General features: G+C 51.0%; 1 protein-coding gene across 1 annotated transcript in view; it reads right to left on the bottom strand.

The window, feature by feature from the left end:
* Positions 1-658: 658 nt before the first annotated feature.
* The window catches only part of TMEM132D (transmembrane protein 132D), a 595,229-nt gene continuing 578,479 nt past the window's right edge, over positions 659-17,408 (bottom strand). The window contains exons 6-9 of the mRNA XM_046638733.1: positions 11,265-11,470; positions 8,821-9,094; positions 5,469-5,660; positions 659-2,101 (exon numbers count right to left, since the gene is read on the bottom strand). Coding sequence (XP_046494689.1) covers positions 917-2,101; positions 5,469-5,660; positions 8,821-9,094; positions 11,265-11,470 — 1,857 coding nt within the window. The 3' untranslated portion in view covers positions 659-916. The remainder of the gene's footprint in view (positions 2,102-5,468; positions 5,661-8,820; positions 9,095-11,264; positions 11,471-17,408) is intronic.

The raw sequence follows: 17,408 nt of genomic DNA, 5'->3' as shown, positions 1-17,408 counted from the left end.
TTCTCTATGGCACATCACCAGGTTGCTGACACAAAGCCCGTGGGGGAAGAAAGAGACTCAATGAATGCTGGAAACTGCCCCCCGCTGCCTGCAAGTGACCAACGACTTTTGGAAAGCTGGCAATGCAGTGGAGAAATACAAATCTGAACATGGAGAACTTGCTAAAAAAAAAGAAAATCTTGGTTCTTTGAACCTGACAAATTCTACGCCCCGTGTCCCTAGTTTACAGACAGAGGAATGCTCTGAGTCGTTCAGAGGGTTTCATTTGTTTGTTTGTTCTTGGCATCTGGTTACAAAGATATTGGTGGCCTATTTGCCCACTTGTTCTCTCTCGGTCCTTGTCAGCAATGGCCCTAGTCTGTCAATACCCTGGCCTGCTTTCACTGGGTCTTTGGGGAATAATGACTCAGTCACACCTCCCAGGGGCTGACTGTGGCGCTGGACCATGCCTGTCATCCTGCGCACAGGCAGATGCACTGCTCCAACTCAAATGACACGCTTCCTCTCCTTGATCCACTTACTCTCACCCCAGGTCTCGCCTTCCTTTCGTCCTCTGTGATGCTGACTATGGGAGCCACGTGGATTTTACAACATCCAAATTGCTTTGACAATCCTTCTTTCCTGGAAGCTCTCAGAAGCTCAGTGACTCAGAACTCATTTTTCTTCCAAGTTTTAAAAATCTTGCTATGCATGATAAACCTCTTAATACGGACCAGGACATTGTACACTGGAATGTGTGCATTGCTTCTGACTCGGGGCCTCCTCAGCTGCACCAGGATCGTTTCCTAGGCCTCTGTTGCCAGGGTCACCCTCATCTTGTCCTGTCATTTCATGTCTCCCCCAGGGGCACCATTGTCACACATCCTCAAATTAAAGGCTGAAAGGTGAGTGAGACCAATATTGGCGAGTGTCCGGCTTACACGTCTTCGTGTAACCTTTCCATGTAGTCATGGAGCTCCTTGCACTCTCCAGGGTCCAGATCCTGGCAGACCCAGTTCATGTTAGCCTCACCACTTGTCCCCGTGGAGTTCACGGTGGGGCACTCATCATCTGTGGAGATGGTGGCAAAGGTGGTAAATTTCACTCTTTTCCTTTTTGAGGTGGGGGACGATGGGGGCTCATTTTTCTGATCATTCTCATCAGAGACTATGGGTCCTGAAGATTTGAACAGCGGCCCATTGATGCTCTTTTGGGAGTTTGTGCTGAGGAGATACTTACTCTCTTCGAAATCCATGCCCCTGTCAATGGCAGTGATCTGCTCATCTCGGGAGGATGCGAAGTTAATGTGATTTTCCAACAGTTCTGTCCGGTGGCTCAACCCAACCCAGTCATGGGAGTGACTCAACCCTTCCTGCTCTTCAAAGGGAACCTGTTTGTGCCTGTACTTCAATGCAAAGGTCACACAGTTTATTAGGAAGACCAAAATGGCCAGGCAGAAGACACCCAACAGAGCGTACATCCCAATTTCCAAGTCACTCAGCCCTTTGGATGCCTGCGTGAGGTCATTCTCATCCATGTCCCCATTGCTTCTGGGGAGGTCCACCTGGGCAGGGAAGCTGGTGAGGTCAACGGGGATGGTCTGAAAACCACTGTCATCATCTAAGAGGCTTTCCTGGCCTTTGTTCTTCTGGAAGGTTGACCTCTCTGTGGTGGAGCCTCTTCCTTCCATGAGGCCCACGGAGGAACTGCTGTAGTGCTGTCCCTCTTGACTCCCCCATTCTTGCATGGGTCTTTTGGGTCTTCTGTCACTGACGTTATTTTCCAGGTGAACTCCTGTTCCCATGTGTCTGCTGTCGCTGGTGTTGGGGCTAGCATCATTTTGACCAAATTTGACTCTGATATTGGCTGTTCCCACAGCCAGCACGCTCTTCCGCTTGGATTTCTGGCATGATTCACTAATAACCATTTCGATCCTTACCAGAGCACCCTGTCCTTCGGTTTCAGCAGCGATTATAGGCCACTTGAATTTGGGATTATGGTGGATGGAGACCACCTTCTCGTCCAGGGATGTGGCCATCAGGGAGAAGTCTTTCCCATCGTAAATATCCAAGGGAGTGACGGAGCCATCACTGAACTGGATCCAGCAACTGATGGCCGCTTCCTGTTGAATAAAGTAAGTCAGTTAATCAAAACGGGCCCCAAAGCTCAGGGAACACCAAGTCTTAGCAAAATAGGCACTCTGTGGCAAAAATAGTATGACAAGAACAAATAAAAACGTTTTAAGCAGTACAGAAAAAGAGTTAAGAGGTGCTAAGAGTATGAAAGAAAATGAATTCTCAGAAAGATGTAAAACCAAAAGAAAACGACAACAACAACATTAAAATGACAATGAAACAGGACCAGTTATAAACACTCCATAATAAGGTTTGCTTTTTTTTCCCGAGGTGTTGAAGGACAGATGGGTTCTTGAGGCAGGGCAAGATCTGCTTCTGCGGGATAATAAATTGCATGTCAAAGGATATTACCGGTTAGTGGGCTCATTTACAAGTGTTACCTGTTTAAATGAAAAGTATTTATTGCGTTATTTTTAAGTTGCTTTAAGCCCGAGTCTCCGTTCATTACGCACAGCACAGATAAAGCCCTCATCTGGACAAGGACGCCCCGGAGACGCTGCTGTCTCTGGTTGCACTGTCCTGCCTCCTCTGGTCCACAGGAATAGTTTGTACCAGCTTTGGACACAGCTGGTTTGGAGGCGAGGACTTGCACCAGCCAGAAAGATGGACTGTATCTGGAGAGTCTTTGTCTTCCTCCCACACTCCACCCCAACCAGGTGGGGGAAACTGGGAGACCAAAGAGTGGCCAGGGCCAAGGTCTGTGCACGCCCCAATCTCTTGCCTTTTTACTTTCTTGTTTGAGACAACTTTCCTCGGGACTAGTTAGACCAGGGAGATCAGGGAAGAGGAGCTGACCTCCAGTTTAAGGCAAGCCTTCAATGTCAGTGAAGATGTCATCGTGCTGACAGGGAACTGGCAGGCCCATTGCTTCCTCCCTCCTCCCGCCTCTTGGAGAACCTGCCTGGCCCGGAGTCCAGAATGATGACCTGCCCTAGGAGGCACCTGGCCCTGCACACCCGGCTACAGCTGATTGGACGGGGGACAGCTGCCGTTGGGTCATTAACCTCAGTGGCTCTGAGCCCATGGCATCTCTCTCCTTCCCCATCCTTCTCTCCCTCTCTCTCAAATTTGAAATAGGAAAGACAGGACAGAAGCACTTAACTTGGGAAGATGAGTGGGAGCTCATAGAAAGTGGGGAATGAAGCCCCATTCTGGAGCAACCACGATGGATAGCGTGTAAGCAAATGTTTGGGCACAGCATTTATCTGTGGGGAGAGAAAAAGAGATCAGACCAAAAGGAAGTCACAGGGGAAGGAGGAAGTGAGCTTGAGAGAGACCATTGATGCTCCAGTTCCTCCAAGTTCTCACAGCTGGAGTCTATGAGGGTTCCCTAATCCTCGTAATAAATGCCGTGCTATGTAAGCTTGCTTCGGTGGGTTTCTCTTTCTCGAGACCAAAGAGCCCCTGACCAGGACAGAAGCGAATTTACCCTGGTGGTGCTCAGTCTTTGGAAGTGAGAAGAAAGGCTCCTCAAGTGTGAGTGGTGGCCTCTGCTCCTCCCTCAGCTCAGCCTGGAGATACTTCTATTGTTAGACATGGGCTTGGAAGATGCTGCCAAGACCCAGGGCAACAGCTGCCGGCCGTGACCCTGATTTACCAGGTTCTTCCACCCTGCCGTGAAATCGGAGCAGGACATTCAAATGCACGCTGGATTTCTTGCAACTGAAATGTCAGAGCCCAGTTGCACGCAGGGACTAAGGGCCATCCAAGCCAACGGTGGGGCGAACCTCAGGGGGGCGTGGTGAGCTCTGCACGGCGGAAAGGAATTAGCTCTTTGGCCTTGTTCTAACTGTGTCGCTGCTTCCTTGACTCCTAAGTGCTGGTAACCTGGTTTTATCACCCCATGAAGACAGAAAGAAGCCTCGGGTTATTTCTCCTTTGCTATCTGGAACTCGCATTCTGCCTGAGAAAAGGGAGGTTTGCCTTTAGCAAGCACGCATATCTGTTAGTGGGATCATCCACTTTAAAGTGTTTTCTAATCCAAAACCCTGCACACAAAGACCACAGTGAAAAGGCCAAGGGACCAGCTAACACCTGGGGTGGGGGACGTTAAGTGATAGGGACAGGTTGGGCAAAGGGGATGGCTCTGTGGGCTGGGGCACGGTTGGCTCAGCAGGCTTCCCGCTCAGGACAAGGCTGGTGTGAGAGGGGCCGAGGCGGGAACTGCCTGAACAGGGGACAGCTTCCAGGAAGGGCCCCTGACCTGTAAGGGAAGCTGCCAGGAAAATTCCCTGCGTGGGTCGGAGCCCTTCCCACACCCCACAGGAGGATGGTCCCATCTCACGGGGCACAGAGAGAATCAACCGCTGGAGACCACAGTCTTTGGTTGTTGAGCAGGTTCACCAAAGTCTCCATGTTCCTTCTAAGAAATAATGTTTACTCACCTCTGATGAGGGAGGGGACCATAGAACACTTGCAAATGTCCCGTGAACGGTCCCCTTTGTCTGGAAATCATTGTGTCAACACATAAACACACACAGACACACAATGCACACATGTACACACAGCATAAACACACACACGTGCATACACATACACAGCACACACACAACACGTCCTCTCTTAGCACGCACTGGTTTTAAATAAAGAGAAAGGAGATCACGATTGATATCACCATGGGCTCTTTATTTCTGCCCTGAACTAAGCAACGAACGCTGCTCTCTCTCCTCCTGTCTCCTCCTGACGCCCAGACCTGTTAGCCTGTCCTCCTTGCAGGGACCTCGCAGCAGGCTCTGGACCCCGTCTGGAATCTGCCTCCGCCCTCACCTCCACCCCCCGCCCCTTGGGGGACAGCGGTGTCGGGGCCGCTGTGCCAGGGCCTTTGGAAGCGGCCCGGGGCTTCCTGAGTGCACTAGGCATTCGCTGGACGGGCAGTGGAGCCTCTGGCCAGCCCCTCTGTCTCCCGGTGGCCTACCACCCTTTATGCACTGCAGCCTTTGTTTTTGGGCATCTCTGTTCCGGGGGGCTAGGCCATGAGGCAAAGCAGCCATTGTTTCACAAGCCCCTTCCCAGACTGAGAAACACCAAGGTGCCATCCCATCCTTTTGTGGGATCCCTGATTTATGACTCCTCCTGACGGGTAGCCTAATCTAATGTGTGACCTCACCCCTCTATGCGACCTCACCTGATGTGTGACCCTGCTCGATTCAGGACTCTACCCAATGAACAACCCCATCTGACGTGGGACCCAACCCCACTGTGTGACCCCCCTGATGTGTGACCTCACCTGGTGTGTGACCTCACTTGATGTGTGACTTTACCTGCTATATGACCCACCTGATATGTGACCCTCCTGATGTGGGACCCTCCTGATGTGGGACCCCACCCCATCTGTCCCAAGCCCTCCCTCCATACCTGTTTGGGCCTTTGCAGAAGTTCCTGAGCCACCGCTGTGGCGAAGATGGCTCTGTTGCTCCCTGGGCTGAGCTGCAAGGAGAGTGACAGCCCTGTCACCAACTGGACCCCGAGGTCTGTGATTGTTACCTTCTCATCTAGCACGGTGATGGTCTTTTCAGCCAAGATGGCGTCCGACAGAGGCGACAGGATCTGAAAGGCAGAGCCAACATGGCAAGGAAAAGCTTTCTGTGGTCCCAGAGATTTCTCCAGGAGCATGAATGACGCTCCACACAGGGAAGGGACTGAGATGACAAATGAGCCAGATGGAACAAAAGCGGGCCTTTCCCGCTGAAGCTTTCTTCTAAAAGATACATCTTGCTTATGAAAGTATATATATATATATATATATATATATATATTTTTTTTTTTTTTGGAGAAAGATTAGCCCTGAGCTAACATCTGCTGCCAATCCTCCTCTTTTTGCTGAGGAAGACTGGCCCTGAGCTAACATCCGTGTCCATCTTCCTCTCCTTTCTATGTGGGACACCTGCCACAGCATGGCTTGACAAGCAGTACCATGTCTGCACCCGGGATCTGAACCGACAAACCCCGGGCCGCCAGAGGGGAATGTGCGCACTTAACCGCTGCGCCACCAGGCCAGCCCCTGAAAGTTACTTTTTAAGTAACAGCAAGATGCTGTCAGGGAGTGGATGGGGCAGGACTTGACACCCCACCCCCACCACGCAAATACAAACTCCATTACCCATCATGCACCACCTGGCTCCTTGAAAGGAGAAATTAACATTTTCATTCATTTGAGTACTAACTTTATGATTCTTCTACATCGCGGACCATCTCTACCGTATTTAGTGCATATTTGTTTAAAATTATTTACATGACTTAAATAATTTGTTAAAAAGCTTCATAGCATCAAACAACGATGTTTCGATATGCTAGTTATATATTTACATATTTCTCTCTCACACACGTGATGACCCATGTGTGATGAGAAGGACAGACTGTTGGTCCAGGTGCTACCTAGATCCTCCTGTGTGTCCCTGGGAGGTCACACTCCACGCCTGGGGAAACACGGAGCAGTGGTGCTCAGCTGCCTGTTGGAATACCAGCCTGCATCCTCTGATAAGCATAGCTGCAATTCTCCGCCTGCTGCCCACACCCTACAGTCTCACTTCTCCTCTGGACCCCCGTGATGACCTGGGAAATGAAGCTTACATTCAATTTAGACCCTGAGGAGGAAATCCTGCTTTGGAAGAGCATCTGTGGAGTCACAGCTCTGTCTCCTCACCCCTCCCCCACGTTATGAAGGGCTGATTTAGACAGCTCCCCATGAATCCTTAACCTTCTGGATGAAATGGGTTGCATCCTTCTTTCACCTGCTTTCTTGACATAGTTCTCTTTTCAGGTTCTTGGGGATATTTATGAAGATGTATGTCAAGATAGCAGTTTTCCCAGGACTCCTTAAATTCATTTATCAAAGCTCTATATTTCTATCCAAACACCGTCTTCAGTTTCTAAGTCTGGCTATGACAATTTGAATGGCAGTGAGCATGAGATATGAGTTCCCAGAAGAAAATGGATAAGCGAATTCATAACTCAGGAGGACTCAGTGGGAATAAATAAAAGGGAGGAAGTAGGTCTCAGGAAGAGATGCCCCACCAGGAGAATTTCCACGTTGAACGCATGGGATGCTGGCCCATTTCCCTCTCCTACTACCTGACTTCTGAACACGGTGCTACTCCCTGCTTGCACTGAAATTATCATTTACAGTGAGTGCTTAATACCAAGTTTTCGTCTTGGTTCAGTTTCTAGGCATCAGTGTCAGTTTAGCCGATGGATTGATTGCATGAATTAGATCTTTAATTTAGATTTTTCAACTAAAAGTCAATTGTGGAGGTTGCACACTCTTGTTTAGGAGGGAAATATGTTTTGTTCAACGTAAATAATATTTTAAAATGGAATTAATGGCCATCCTTAAAAAAACAGAAGATTTCATGTAAAAAGATAAATTTCTAGGGGCTGACCCAGTGATGCAGCGGTTAAGTTCACGCACTCCACTTCGGTGGCCCAGGATTCGCTGGTTCAGATCCCAGGCACGGACCTATGCACCGCTTGGCAAGCCATGCTGTCGTAGGCGTTCCACATATAAAGTAGAGGAAGATGGGTAAGGATGTCAGCTCAGGGCCAGGCTTCCTCAGCAAAAAGAGCAGCATTGGCAGCAGATGTTAGCTCAGGGCTAATCTTCCTCAAAAAAAAAAAAAAAAGATAGATTTCTAGCTTCTCTGGAAAAGTTGCAACACCTGGCCATACTGGGCTCGCATTTTCTCTTGGCTGCTTCTGGATATGAGTAGCAGCCTCTTCTTCACCACACTCCTCACCACTTCCTAACACTTAGGGCCCCAAATGGTCTTCATCTTTCAGCTCACGCCCAGCCTGCTTTCCACACTGTACCTTCTCAGCTTTTAGAGATCATCTGAGCCCCTGACTCCTGGGTGACTATTCAAACTAATTTATTTTCCTCCTTGAATAAAATGCTTTCTTTTCAATACCAGCCAATTTCCCAGAATGGATATGTTTTAAATCTTCCACAATCCAACATAGTTTCACTTATAAAGCTTCCTTATGCACAACTATTTTAGAAACCTCACTGATTGGCTAACAGGATAATCGCCTCTCCTATAAATGGGGAAGATATGAGGAGTAAAATTTGTTCTCAGACAGGAGGGCAATGACTAAACCCCCGTCACCCCTCCCAGGACAGTGTTTTGTGAAAGTGCTTGTTTCACGACTCCCATGCTGCACACTGGTCCTCTCCCACCCGTTCCCAGGAGCAGGTGCCCACATGACCAACGGTGTCATAATAACCTTGTTCCTGTCTCCTGCACATTTCTGAAATGCTCCAGTTTTCATCAGCCCTGAGGTCGGGATTTGGTAGAGGGAGCACGACATCACGGCGGGACGGGAAGCTTTTACTCGACAATGGTCAGTGAGACGGAGTGGCTAAGCAAGAAGCTGCTGGCCACATCCACGATTCCCATCAGGTCAGCTCACCCGAGGGCTCTGTTCCCAAGAAGGTAACATCTACCGTGGCTTGGAGGCAAACAGTGTATTGGAGTTTCAGACGTGACCCAACCAGAGGAGCCAGACCAGCGTTTCTCAAACGCAAGCCATTTGTGAGGAATTTCAAGACTCTTGTTGGCTCGTTACACCACTTATATTATTTCCTTGACAGTTTCTTTCAGTCTGCTCACCTAGAAATAGACATTGTTCAGAGCAATGACAAACAGCCGAATTCTCACCTGGGCAGGGATGAGGCAGAGACACAGAGCCCGCGCCCGTGGGGATTTCTTACCTGAATGGTGGTCATTCCAAGCTCTTGGCCAATCAGGACTTGTCCCCCTTGCAGCTTGGCGATCCGGGGCTCCTCCACCTGCATGAAGTCATTCACCAGCTCTGTGATGTCCACCTGCCAGTCTGAGCCCAACAGGTGGGCCAGGTGCCCCCCAGGGCCAGCTGCCTCGGCCACAAACTGTGTTAAGACCCGCACCATGGCGTGCTGGTATTGGAGCGTGCAGCCTCGGCCCCTCCTCTCGTCTTCATCCTCTTCCTCGCTGTCCCGAGCTGGCCTGTCAAAGGGTCAGTTCAGTTTAACAGACACCGACTTGCTGGGACAACAGTCAGGGGCTGTGTGTGACGGTGGGTGGGCCACGAGCCCTCCCATTCAGGGAGTTCCCAGGCTGGTGTGACAGACACCCAGAGTAATTCTCAGGATATTTGACCACTGGTATGGCACGAGTACTGACCAGTTGGAATGGATTGGTGCAGTAAGCAGGGTTCTAAGGTGTCCCCCTAAATCCCCACCTCCTGGTATCCACTTTGTGGACTCCCCTCCATTTGAATGTGGGCTGGACCTAGTAATTTGCTTCCAGTGAAAAATTATAGCAAAAGTTATAGGATGTCACTTCCAAGATTAGGTTTGAAAAGACTATGACTTCTGTCTTGCTCGGCACTGTTTCCTTCGTTCTCTCTTGCTTGCTCTGACTAAGCAGGCCACCATGTTGTGAGTGGCCCTTTGGAGATCTCCACATGGCTAGAAACAAGAGGGGGCCAATGGGGAACAGGGGCCCTCAGTTCAACATCCTGTGAGGAGCTGAGACCTGCCAACAACTGCATGAACTCGGATGCAGACCCTTCCCCACATGAGCCCTGAGATGAGACTGCAGCCCCGGCTGACAACCGGACTGCAGCCTGTAAGAGACCCAGCTAAGCTGTACCTGGATTCCCAATCCAGAGAAACTGTGAGACAGTACATGTTTCTCTTCTAAGCCACTAAGTTTTGAGAAAGGTCATTAAATTTTATAGCAATAGATAACTAATATAATAGGGCTATGGGTGACTGGTAGAGCCCTATAAACCAGTATACAAAGGAGGTATTGAACTCAGGGGAAGATGAATTCGTGATAACGAATGTAGAAATGGCCAGGATGGTTTGGCCAGGAGACAGGTGTTAGCTGCTCCCTCAATGCCTGATACCTTATGGGCAGCAGCCCTTTCCAGCATCACTGCAGTCTTCATCAGAACAACGGCTGCTCACCTCTCAAACTAGTTCTGTTGCCGCATCTGAGCTGGACAGCTGTGAAGGCATCTGGATGTGCCACCATCAGATTCGGCCAGTTCTTTAGTGAGTTTTTCCCTGCAGTTGTGTGCCCTCAGTAGCATCCATTATCTCTCCTAACTTCACCCTCCAACTCAACACCAGAAACCCCAGCAGGTAAGAAAGGGATCATTGTCGAAACCATCTTCCAGCTGCACATGGGACCCACTGCCTTCATCTTTAAAGCCATCCCCTCTCCCAGGGGCCGCAAGGACTGAAAGTGGTGGACTTCCAAGGGAAGGAATATAAACGTCATCCCTCAGGTAAGTACCAATTCCCTACCCCCCGCTGAGTACACAGCCTCCAGGAATATCTCCTTCTCTAACTCTGCATAGGCTCACTTTTGGCTTTCTACAGATCACTTATATATGGATCCTTAAGCATGGTTTTCTCTGAGATGACAAAGTCTCTGAACACAGAGCCTGAGCTTCTAAAACTCTCTTTGTATGTGAGGCCTGTTGCCTGACGTGGATGATGGGGACTTCTCACTCTATCACGCACCATCAGAATGATAGACCAGGCACACAGGTGACCAGCTTTGTTCTTCATCTTCCCAAGGCAAAGCGATCTCAGAGCTTCTGAACCGGGGGCCTGGAGAGGCTGCCCAAGTCAGGGAGAATCTGTTCAGATGTCTCTCCAGTGGACATCTGTTGTTTGTGTCCCCCAGAATCAATTCTCCCGTTCTTCTGGAACTGATGTGTTAGTTCAGGCAGAGGTTACCTCTTCCTCTAGCTCCCCAGGTTCCAGCCAAGGGGTTGTGGCTCAAGTCTAACCAGCCAATCAGTGCTTGCTATCCCCTTGGCTGCGGTGATTAGATTAGGGATGGGCACACAACCCAAGTGAAGATAAGACTCAACTCCATGACTTTTGCTGGAATTACTGGGAAAGAGAGGATGCACTTTCTGTGGAACTGCAGAGAACATGGAATGGAAGTCTGGAACCTCCTGAGAAAAGCCTGATAGAGGATGAAGCCAACACAAAGCAAACCAGAGCCGAGAGGCAGAGAGAGACCCAGTCCTTAGGAGTTTATTTGAATCCCCAGATCCAGTCGTGGCTGAAATGAGGCACCCTCTAAATTTCCATTTTAGCTGGAGCACATTTGAGTTGGGCCTCTCTTATGGAGACTGGACTCGCTCACCCACCTTTTGTTGGAGACGATGGGCACTCTCCAGCCCTTGATCTGATTGAGCTCGGTGTCGGAGACCTCGATCTGCAGCGGGAGCCGGGGGACCCACACCGTCATCTCCAGAGGACTGTGCAGGTGCTGGTAGGTGAAGTTCACCACCACGTTCACCTTGCCCTTCATTTCTTTCCCGTTGACGAAGACGTAGTCACACCTGTCAGAAACCTGTAAGGAGGTCAGAGAGGGGACGCATGAGCTTTATCATATCCCATAGCCAAAGGAATAGCAGGAGACAGTGGAGGAGGAAATGGACGTGCCACAGCTGTTTTGGGGGCACCATTGTGAGGAGTATGTCTTAGTGTGGACATTGGTTCTTGCTTTCTGATATGGCAGAAATGGCGGGTGTGATAACAGATGCTGTGGGGCCACCACCTCTCCTGGGATCGCTTATGGGTCGGTACACTCACCCCTCAGGCACTGCAGGTGCATCCCAGACAAGTTATGCCCTTAGGTGGCTGGAGCTGTCCCTCAGAGTGGCCTGGGTGCTGTGTGCCACCCACCCCACCTCTTTGCCTGGTGACTTCCTGGTATGCTCAAGGAGGAACAAACTGCGTGCACAGTTCACTCGCCAGAGCTCCTCCTGGCATCTGGCCGACGTGGATTTCCTCGGAAACTGTCCTTGCTCAGCTTCTCTCCTTTCTGCATCCTGCTTCCTTCGCTCCCATGTGAATTTCTCCTGAGAACTTCTGCAATAAATCAAGTGCATACAGCCTCCCATCTCAGCTGTGGGGCGGATTCGGAGATATTCCTCATGGTTCCCTAGAGAGTCTCAATGGCATGCCCGCCACTTGCCCACAGAGGTAATTGCCCTCCTTTGGCTTCTCTTCCTTCCGCATGTCCTGTCCTGCCCCTGCCCCCACTCTGCTTCCTGGAGTCACTCCCCAAATGCCCACCTGCACTCAACTCCGTGCCACAGGCCCTGCTTTCCAGAGGACGTGCACACGTTAATCCAGGCACGCCAGCCGACGTCATCCTCAGGGCCACCACAAGATGGGCACTCCTGTGGGCCCCATATTCCAGACGGGGAAACTGAGCATAAAGGAGCTTGACCACGGTCACTCCCCCAGGAAGGAGGAGAGCCACCACGACTCGGTCCTGGGGGGTCCACGTACTCAACTGCCGCCCCCACACAAGCCGGCTCCTCTCTGCCGACGTCCGAGGGGAGAACCAAGTTCAATGAAAGGATTTTGTCCTCGTGTCTCTGTCTCCCAGCTCTTCAAAAGAGTTCACCTCATCCTCAGTGAGCGTCGGGGCAGGTCTTGGGGGTGGTGTGGTGGGCTGAACAACGGCCTCCAGAGCTATCAAGCCCTAACTCCTGGAACCCATATGTGGCAAAAAGGACGTTGCAGACGTGATTAAGTGAGGGATCTTGAGATGGGCAGATTATCCTAGATTATCCCCGTCCTAAATGTAATCCCAGGTCCTTATAAGAGTGAGGTGGGGGATATTTGACAACCGCAGCCAAGGAAGGCCACGTGCCCCTGAAGCGAGATGCTGTTCTGGGCTTTGATGATGGAGGAGGGGCCCAGGACTAACCTCTAGAAGCTGGACGGGACAGCAACGGACCCTCTCCTGGAGCTCTGGAGGGAGTGCGGTCCTGCTCACACCTTGATTTTGGGCCAGTGAAGCTGATTTTGGATTTTGTCCTGCAGAACTGGGAGAGAATAAGTGTGTGGTGTTTGAAGCTGCCAGGTGTGCGGTAACTCGTGTCGGCAGCCCTAGGGGATGAACGCAGAGGGGGTGAGGTGGGTGGAAGCAGAGGCCGTGAGGGTGGGGCTGGCTGGTGATCCCTCGGGCGAGTGGAAGGAGCCCTCCCGTTCACTGAGCACTTCCTACGCCAGGACCAGCGCTGGGCTCGCCACAGCTACGGTCTCAGTCACGACTCATAGCCACTTGGGGTCAGGCTGCTGTCCTCACGGCCCCATGATCACCCCGGGGCCTGAGCCAGGAAGTCACGCTTCCCCAGGATGCACAGCTGGAAAGTGGGAAAGACACCCTCAGCCCCAGCTGGCACCCGGCTGCCACCTCTCTGGCAGGTGCGACATTCCTGCCCGAATGCTCCTCCCGGTCTCCTTTTGCAGGAGGCACACCTCCCTCCGGCACTTGGAGGGCATGAGAAAAACAAAGCAGGAACGACTAGGTTGTTCAGACATCATGAAAAGCATGACCGGTGTCAGCCCCTTTATCTTCACGGCGAGGCAGCGGGGATGTGACACGCACAGTGGGACACTAGAAGGTGTGCTGTCCAGGGGATGGTCAATAACTCTGGAGGGAAACGTGGACGCAGGTCCATTTGTGAGTTGGAGGTGCTGTCATCCTAGACCTCTGCCAACAGCAAAGGCAGTGAAGTTGGCTAGAGAAGCTGAATGGAACAAGCTCAGGGGACTTCACTGGACTCGCGGCCTGGCCACGGCTCTCCTCGCTTCAGGACCAGTGAGTCTTTAATCCTAGGCTTTTTCTCTTTCAAGTCTTCCAATTCTAAGTCAGGCTGAATTGTCACAGATGAGCTGACTTCTAGAGAGAGAATGAAAGAAAGAAAAGGGAGAAAGAAAGAGAGCGAGAGATAGACACAGAGAGACAGAGACAGAGAGAGCTAGAGAGATAGAGTGAATGAAAGAAAGAAAGAGAGAGGCAAAAGAAGGAAGGAAGGAAGGGGGGAAATACTGAGACATTTTCAGGGAAACAGGCTGCTTCATGATTTTCACTTTCTGAGCCCTTTTGCCAAACCACGTGTTCTAAGAAAAGGAGTCTGGGGGTCATCTCGGCTCCTTCTTGGCATCGAGCACGTCCCTGAAGTGCTCCTGTGGACCAGAGAAGCGATGCCTGGGGGTGCTAGGTGTCGTTGTGGATGTAACCCTAAGGCTTCGTGTTTTGTTTTTGTTTTATCTAAAACTCAGTGTTTATTCCTCAGGGTAACAGGAAAGCGGGAGCTGGATGCTGGTGGCAGGGTGAGGTGAGGGAAAAGGTGAGCAGCCCCCTCAGTGGAGGCGGGGGAGGCACTCCACACCCAGGACAGGGACCTGCAGCCCCGGGTCCACACGGGCCAGGTGCGGAGGCAGCATAGGTGTATGTGTGTGGAGGTTGACGTCCAGCAATAAACACAACAAATACGTTTGGTTGGAGGGGTTGTCAGCCTCTCCCGCTACGATGCTCTGGGCTCCGTGCGCGGCTGCAGTCTGCACTCTGTATATGGAGGCCATCAGTAGAGGTGTTTGCCAACAACATGCGGTTCTTCTCCAGGCTCATGGCAGGACTGGCCTTCTAGCTCACTTGTTGTTGCGCAGGGCTGTGACCATCTTGACAATGAGTTGTGAGCAGGAGTGACAGGTGTCACCTCCTTGTGGGAACACCTAATTTCAGATAAGGGACCTTCCACAGCTGCCTGCCCCTCTCGCGTGGTGTCTGGCAGTGCTGGTGGGTGCTGCCTGGTCAGCCTGGCTCCTGGGGGCCTGTGACAAGTAGTGACACCCACAAAGCTGCAAGGGACAGGTGGCATGGGTGACAAGTACAACTTTGTTGTTTTAAGTCACCGGTATTTCTATTTGTTCCTTCACTGTAACCAAGTTTATTCCCACTGCTGCATCGTGCACAGACATATTCTGACTACTGTATTAATAAAGGCACGATGCACCAAATTAGCGCATTTACCAGGCTGGGCTGGGTGAATGAGACACAGGAAGACAGATAAGATAATGAGGAGGTGGCTCGAAGGATCCTAATTCTTGCAAACTCAAAACGAGCCAAGAATATAACTGGGGTCTGCTCTGGGGGCAGAGGTCTCTGTTACAAACAGGCTGCACACGCGTCACTCCCCAGTGCTCACTTATGGGACCCCCTCCTGATACTAATGATTTTGTCGTGACTGACATGGCATGCAGACCAAGTGAACACAAACCAGGGAGGCCTCACATGTGGCCTTGCAGCCTTCACCTTGGAGGAGGGTTTGGGAGACGCTGGAGAAGGATTTGAGCAGAATATAAAGATTGAGTCTCCTGGGGCAGAGACTTCAGCGGTAAGTCAAAGGGTCTTACTGAGCCTACGTGCTTGGGAGTTTTGGGGAATGAGGCCTGCCCGGGGTGCCAATGCTCGTGAGTCACACGGTTTGGGGTCTACGGTACCGCTGGGCTCTGCTCGTTGTCATTTTTGCATGGAGGGGACCCGGCAGGTAGGTGTGACAGATCTTTCTTTTTGGTGGCACTTGTGACTCAGCTCAGAGGCTGCAAGATACGGTTGCTGTGGCCTTGTGAGCTCTGCCTGTTCCTTATGGCTTCCAAATATGTTCAAGCCTGTTTAGGGGAAGCAGAACAGGAGGAAGGATAGGAGGGAGAGGGGGAAAGAGAGAAACAAGAAGAGGAAGAGGGGAGAAGAAGATAGGAGGAGGAGAAGGGAAGGGCGGAGGGGAGAGAGAGAGAACTTGGAGGACTTCCCTCGGCAGATGGGAGCTGCCTCACCTGGAGATGCTCAGACGTCTTCCCAGCCCTGCTCCCCGCTGGGGCAGCCGGCAGCCAAACACAGGCTGCACAAGCGCATATGAGGACAACCTCTGTGGCATGTGGCACACTGCAAACTCCAGAGGGCCCATAGGGGAGCAGAGTCTCCTGATCCCCATCTGTAGTCAGCTGAGTAATGACTCCCAAAGAAATCGGGTCCCAATCCCTGGAACCTGGAAATGCACCTTCTATGGAAAAAGGGTCTTTGTAGATGGAATTAAGGATTTGGGATGAGATTATCCTGGATTATCCCAACTGTCACAGAGTCCTTATAAGAGGGAGGCAGAGGGAGATTTGATTCCGACAGAAGAGGAGAAGGCCTTGTGACGATGAGGCAGACACTGGAGTGATGTGGCCACAAGTCAACACGTGCCAGCTGCCATGAGCTCCTGGAAGAACCAAGGAACAGACTCTCCCCAGAGTTCCCGAGGGAGCCGGATTTTGACCTCTGGCCTCCAGAACTGAGAGAGAAAGCATTTTTGTGGTTTAGACACCAAGCTTGTAGCAGTGTGTTACAGCAGCCACGGGAAACTACCGTCTCGGCCCTCCTCTTCCCAGCTCTGTCCAGCTCCCTCGTCCCTTAGGGTCTCTCCCACGAGACTTTCCTCACTAAGCCTCGTACACACGGCGCCTGGCTCAGGCTCAGCTCCAGAGAACCTGACCTAAGACTGGGCTGACCTTCAGTTGAGAAGACACAGCCTAGTCGCCCAAGGGTGGACGTGGCCCCGACCGCATCCTGGGCTCCACGGACGAGAGGAGATGTGTTCCTGCAAGAGCCAGATGGGGCAGAACTTCCCCCTCCTGTCCCCTGACATCCATCATTTCCCTGGTCTCCCTGGCCACTGCATTGGAGTGTTAAACATTACAAGCTCCCCCTCCAGCAGACGAACGGGAGAAATGCAGTGGTCTAGGTGACAAGAATTGCTCATTCCTTCTCGTTAGAATACGAGTAACTATACATGTCAATTTACTAACTCCCACTTCACAATGCCGAGGGTTTGAGGGAACGATCCGTTAAAACGCCTGGACCCCTCTCCTAGTCAGTTTCCAGCCCGCTGCTCTGCTCCACGGTGGGGATACAGTTCATGTTTCTGACTCTGGTGTGCGCAATCCGGCACTTCTGTGAATTTAATGCCATTTCCTTCTTTTCTGTTTAAATGCTGTGTGAATTTAAATCTTATTTAAATATCACCAACATTCATGGTAAAATTTATGTTCTGATATTTTTCTCTTTCCTTTTTTTTTTCCAGGAGGTAGAGCGAAGGATATTAAGATTCTGTTTCCTCCCCCTCTTAAATTTGGCAAAAATAGACAGTCTACAGAGTATTTGGATCTAATGCTCAAGCTGGGTATAACCTTTTTGAGATTAGTCTTTATCCTGGACGAAAATGTTACCATTAATAATAGTGGTGACAAGGGAGCGGTGGGTAATATTTACTGCGTGTTTGCTGTACGCAGGCAGCACGCCGAGCCTCGAATACCTTGTTCCACTTAATCCGCACGAGAAGTCCATGAGGCAGGTACTATCACCCCACTTTCCAGATGATAAACTGAGGTGCAGTGTCCTCCAGCCACAAGGGACTGATTCATTGGAAGAGAACCTTACACGGCTC

This window comes from Equus quagga, chromosome 15, assembly GCF_021613505.1.
Source record: "Equus quagga isolate Etosha38 chromosome 15, UCLA_HA_Equagga_1.0, whole genome shotgun sequence".
In the NCBI taxonomy this organism is placed as follows: Eukaryota; Metazoa; Chordata; class Mammalia; order Perissodactyla; family Equidae; genus Equus; species Equus quagga.
This window is presented reverse-complemented; position numbering and strand designations above follow the sequence as displayed.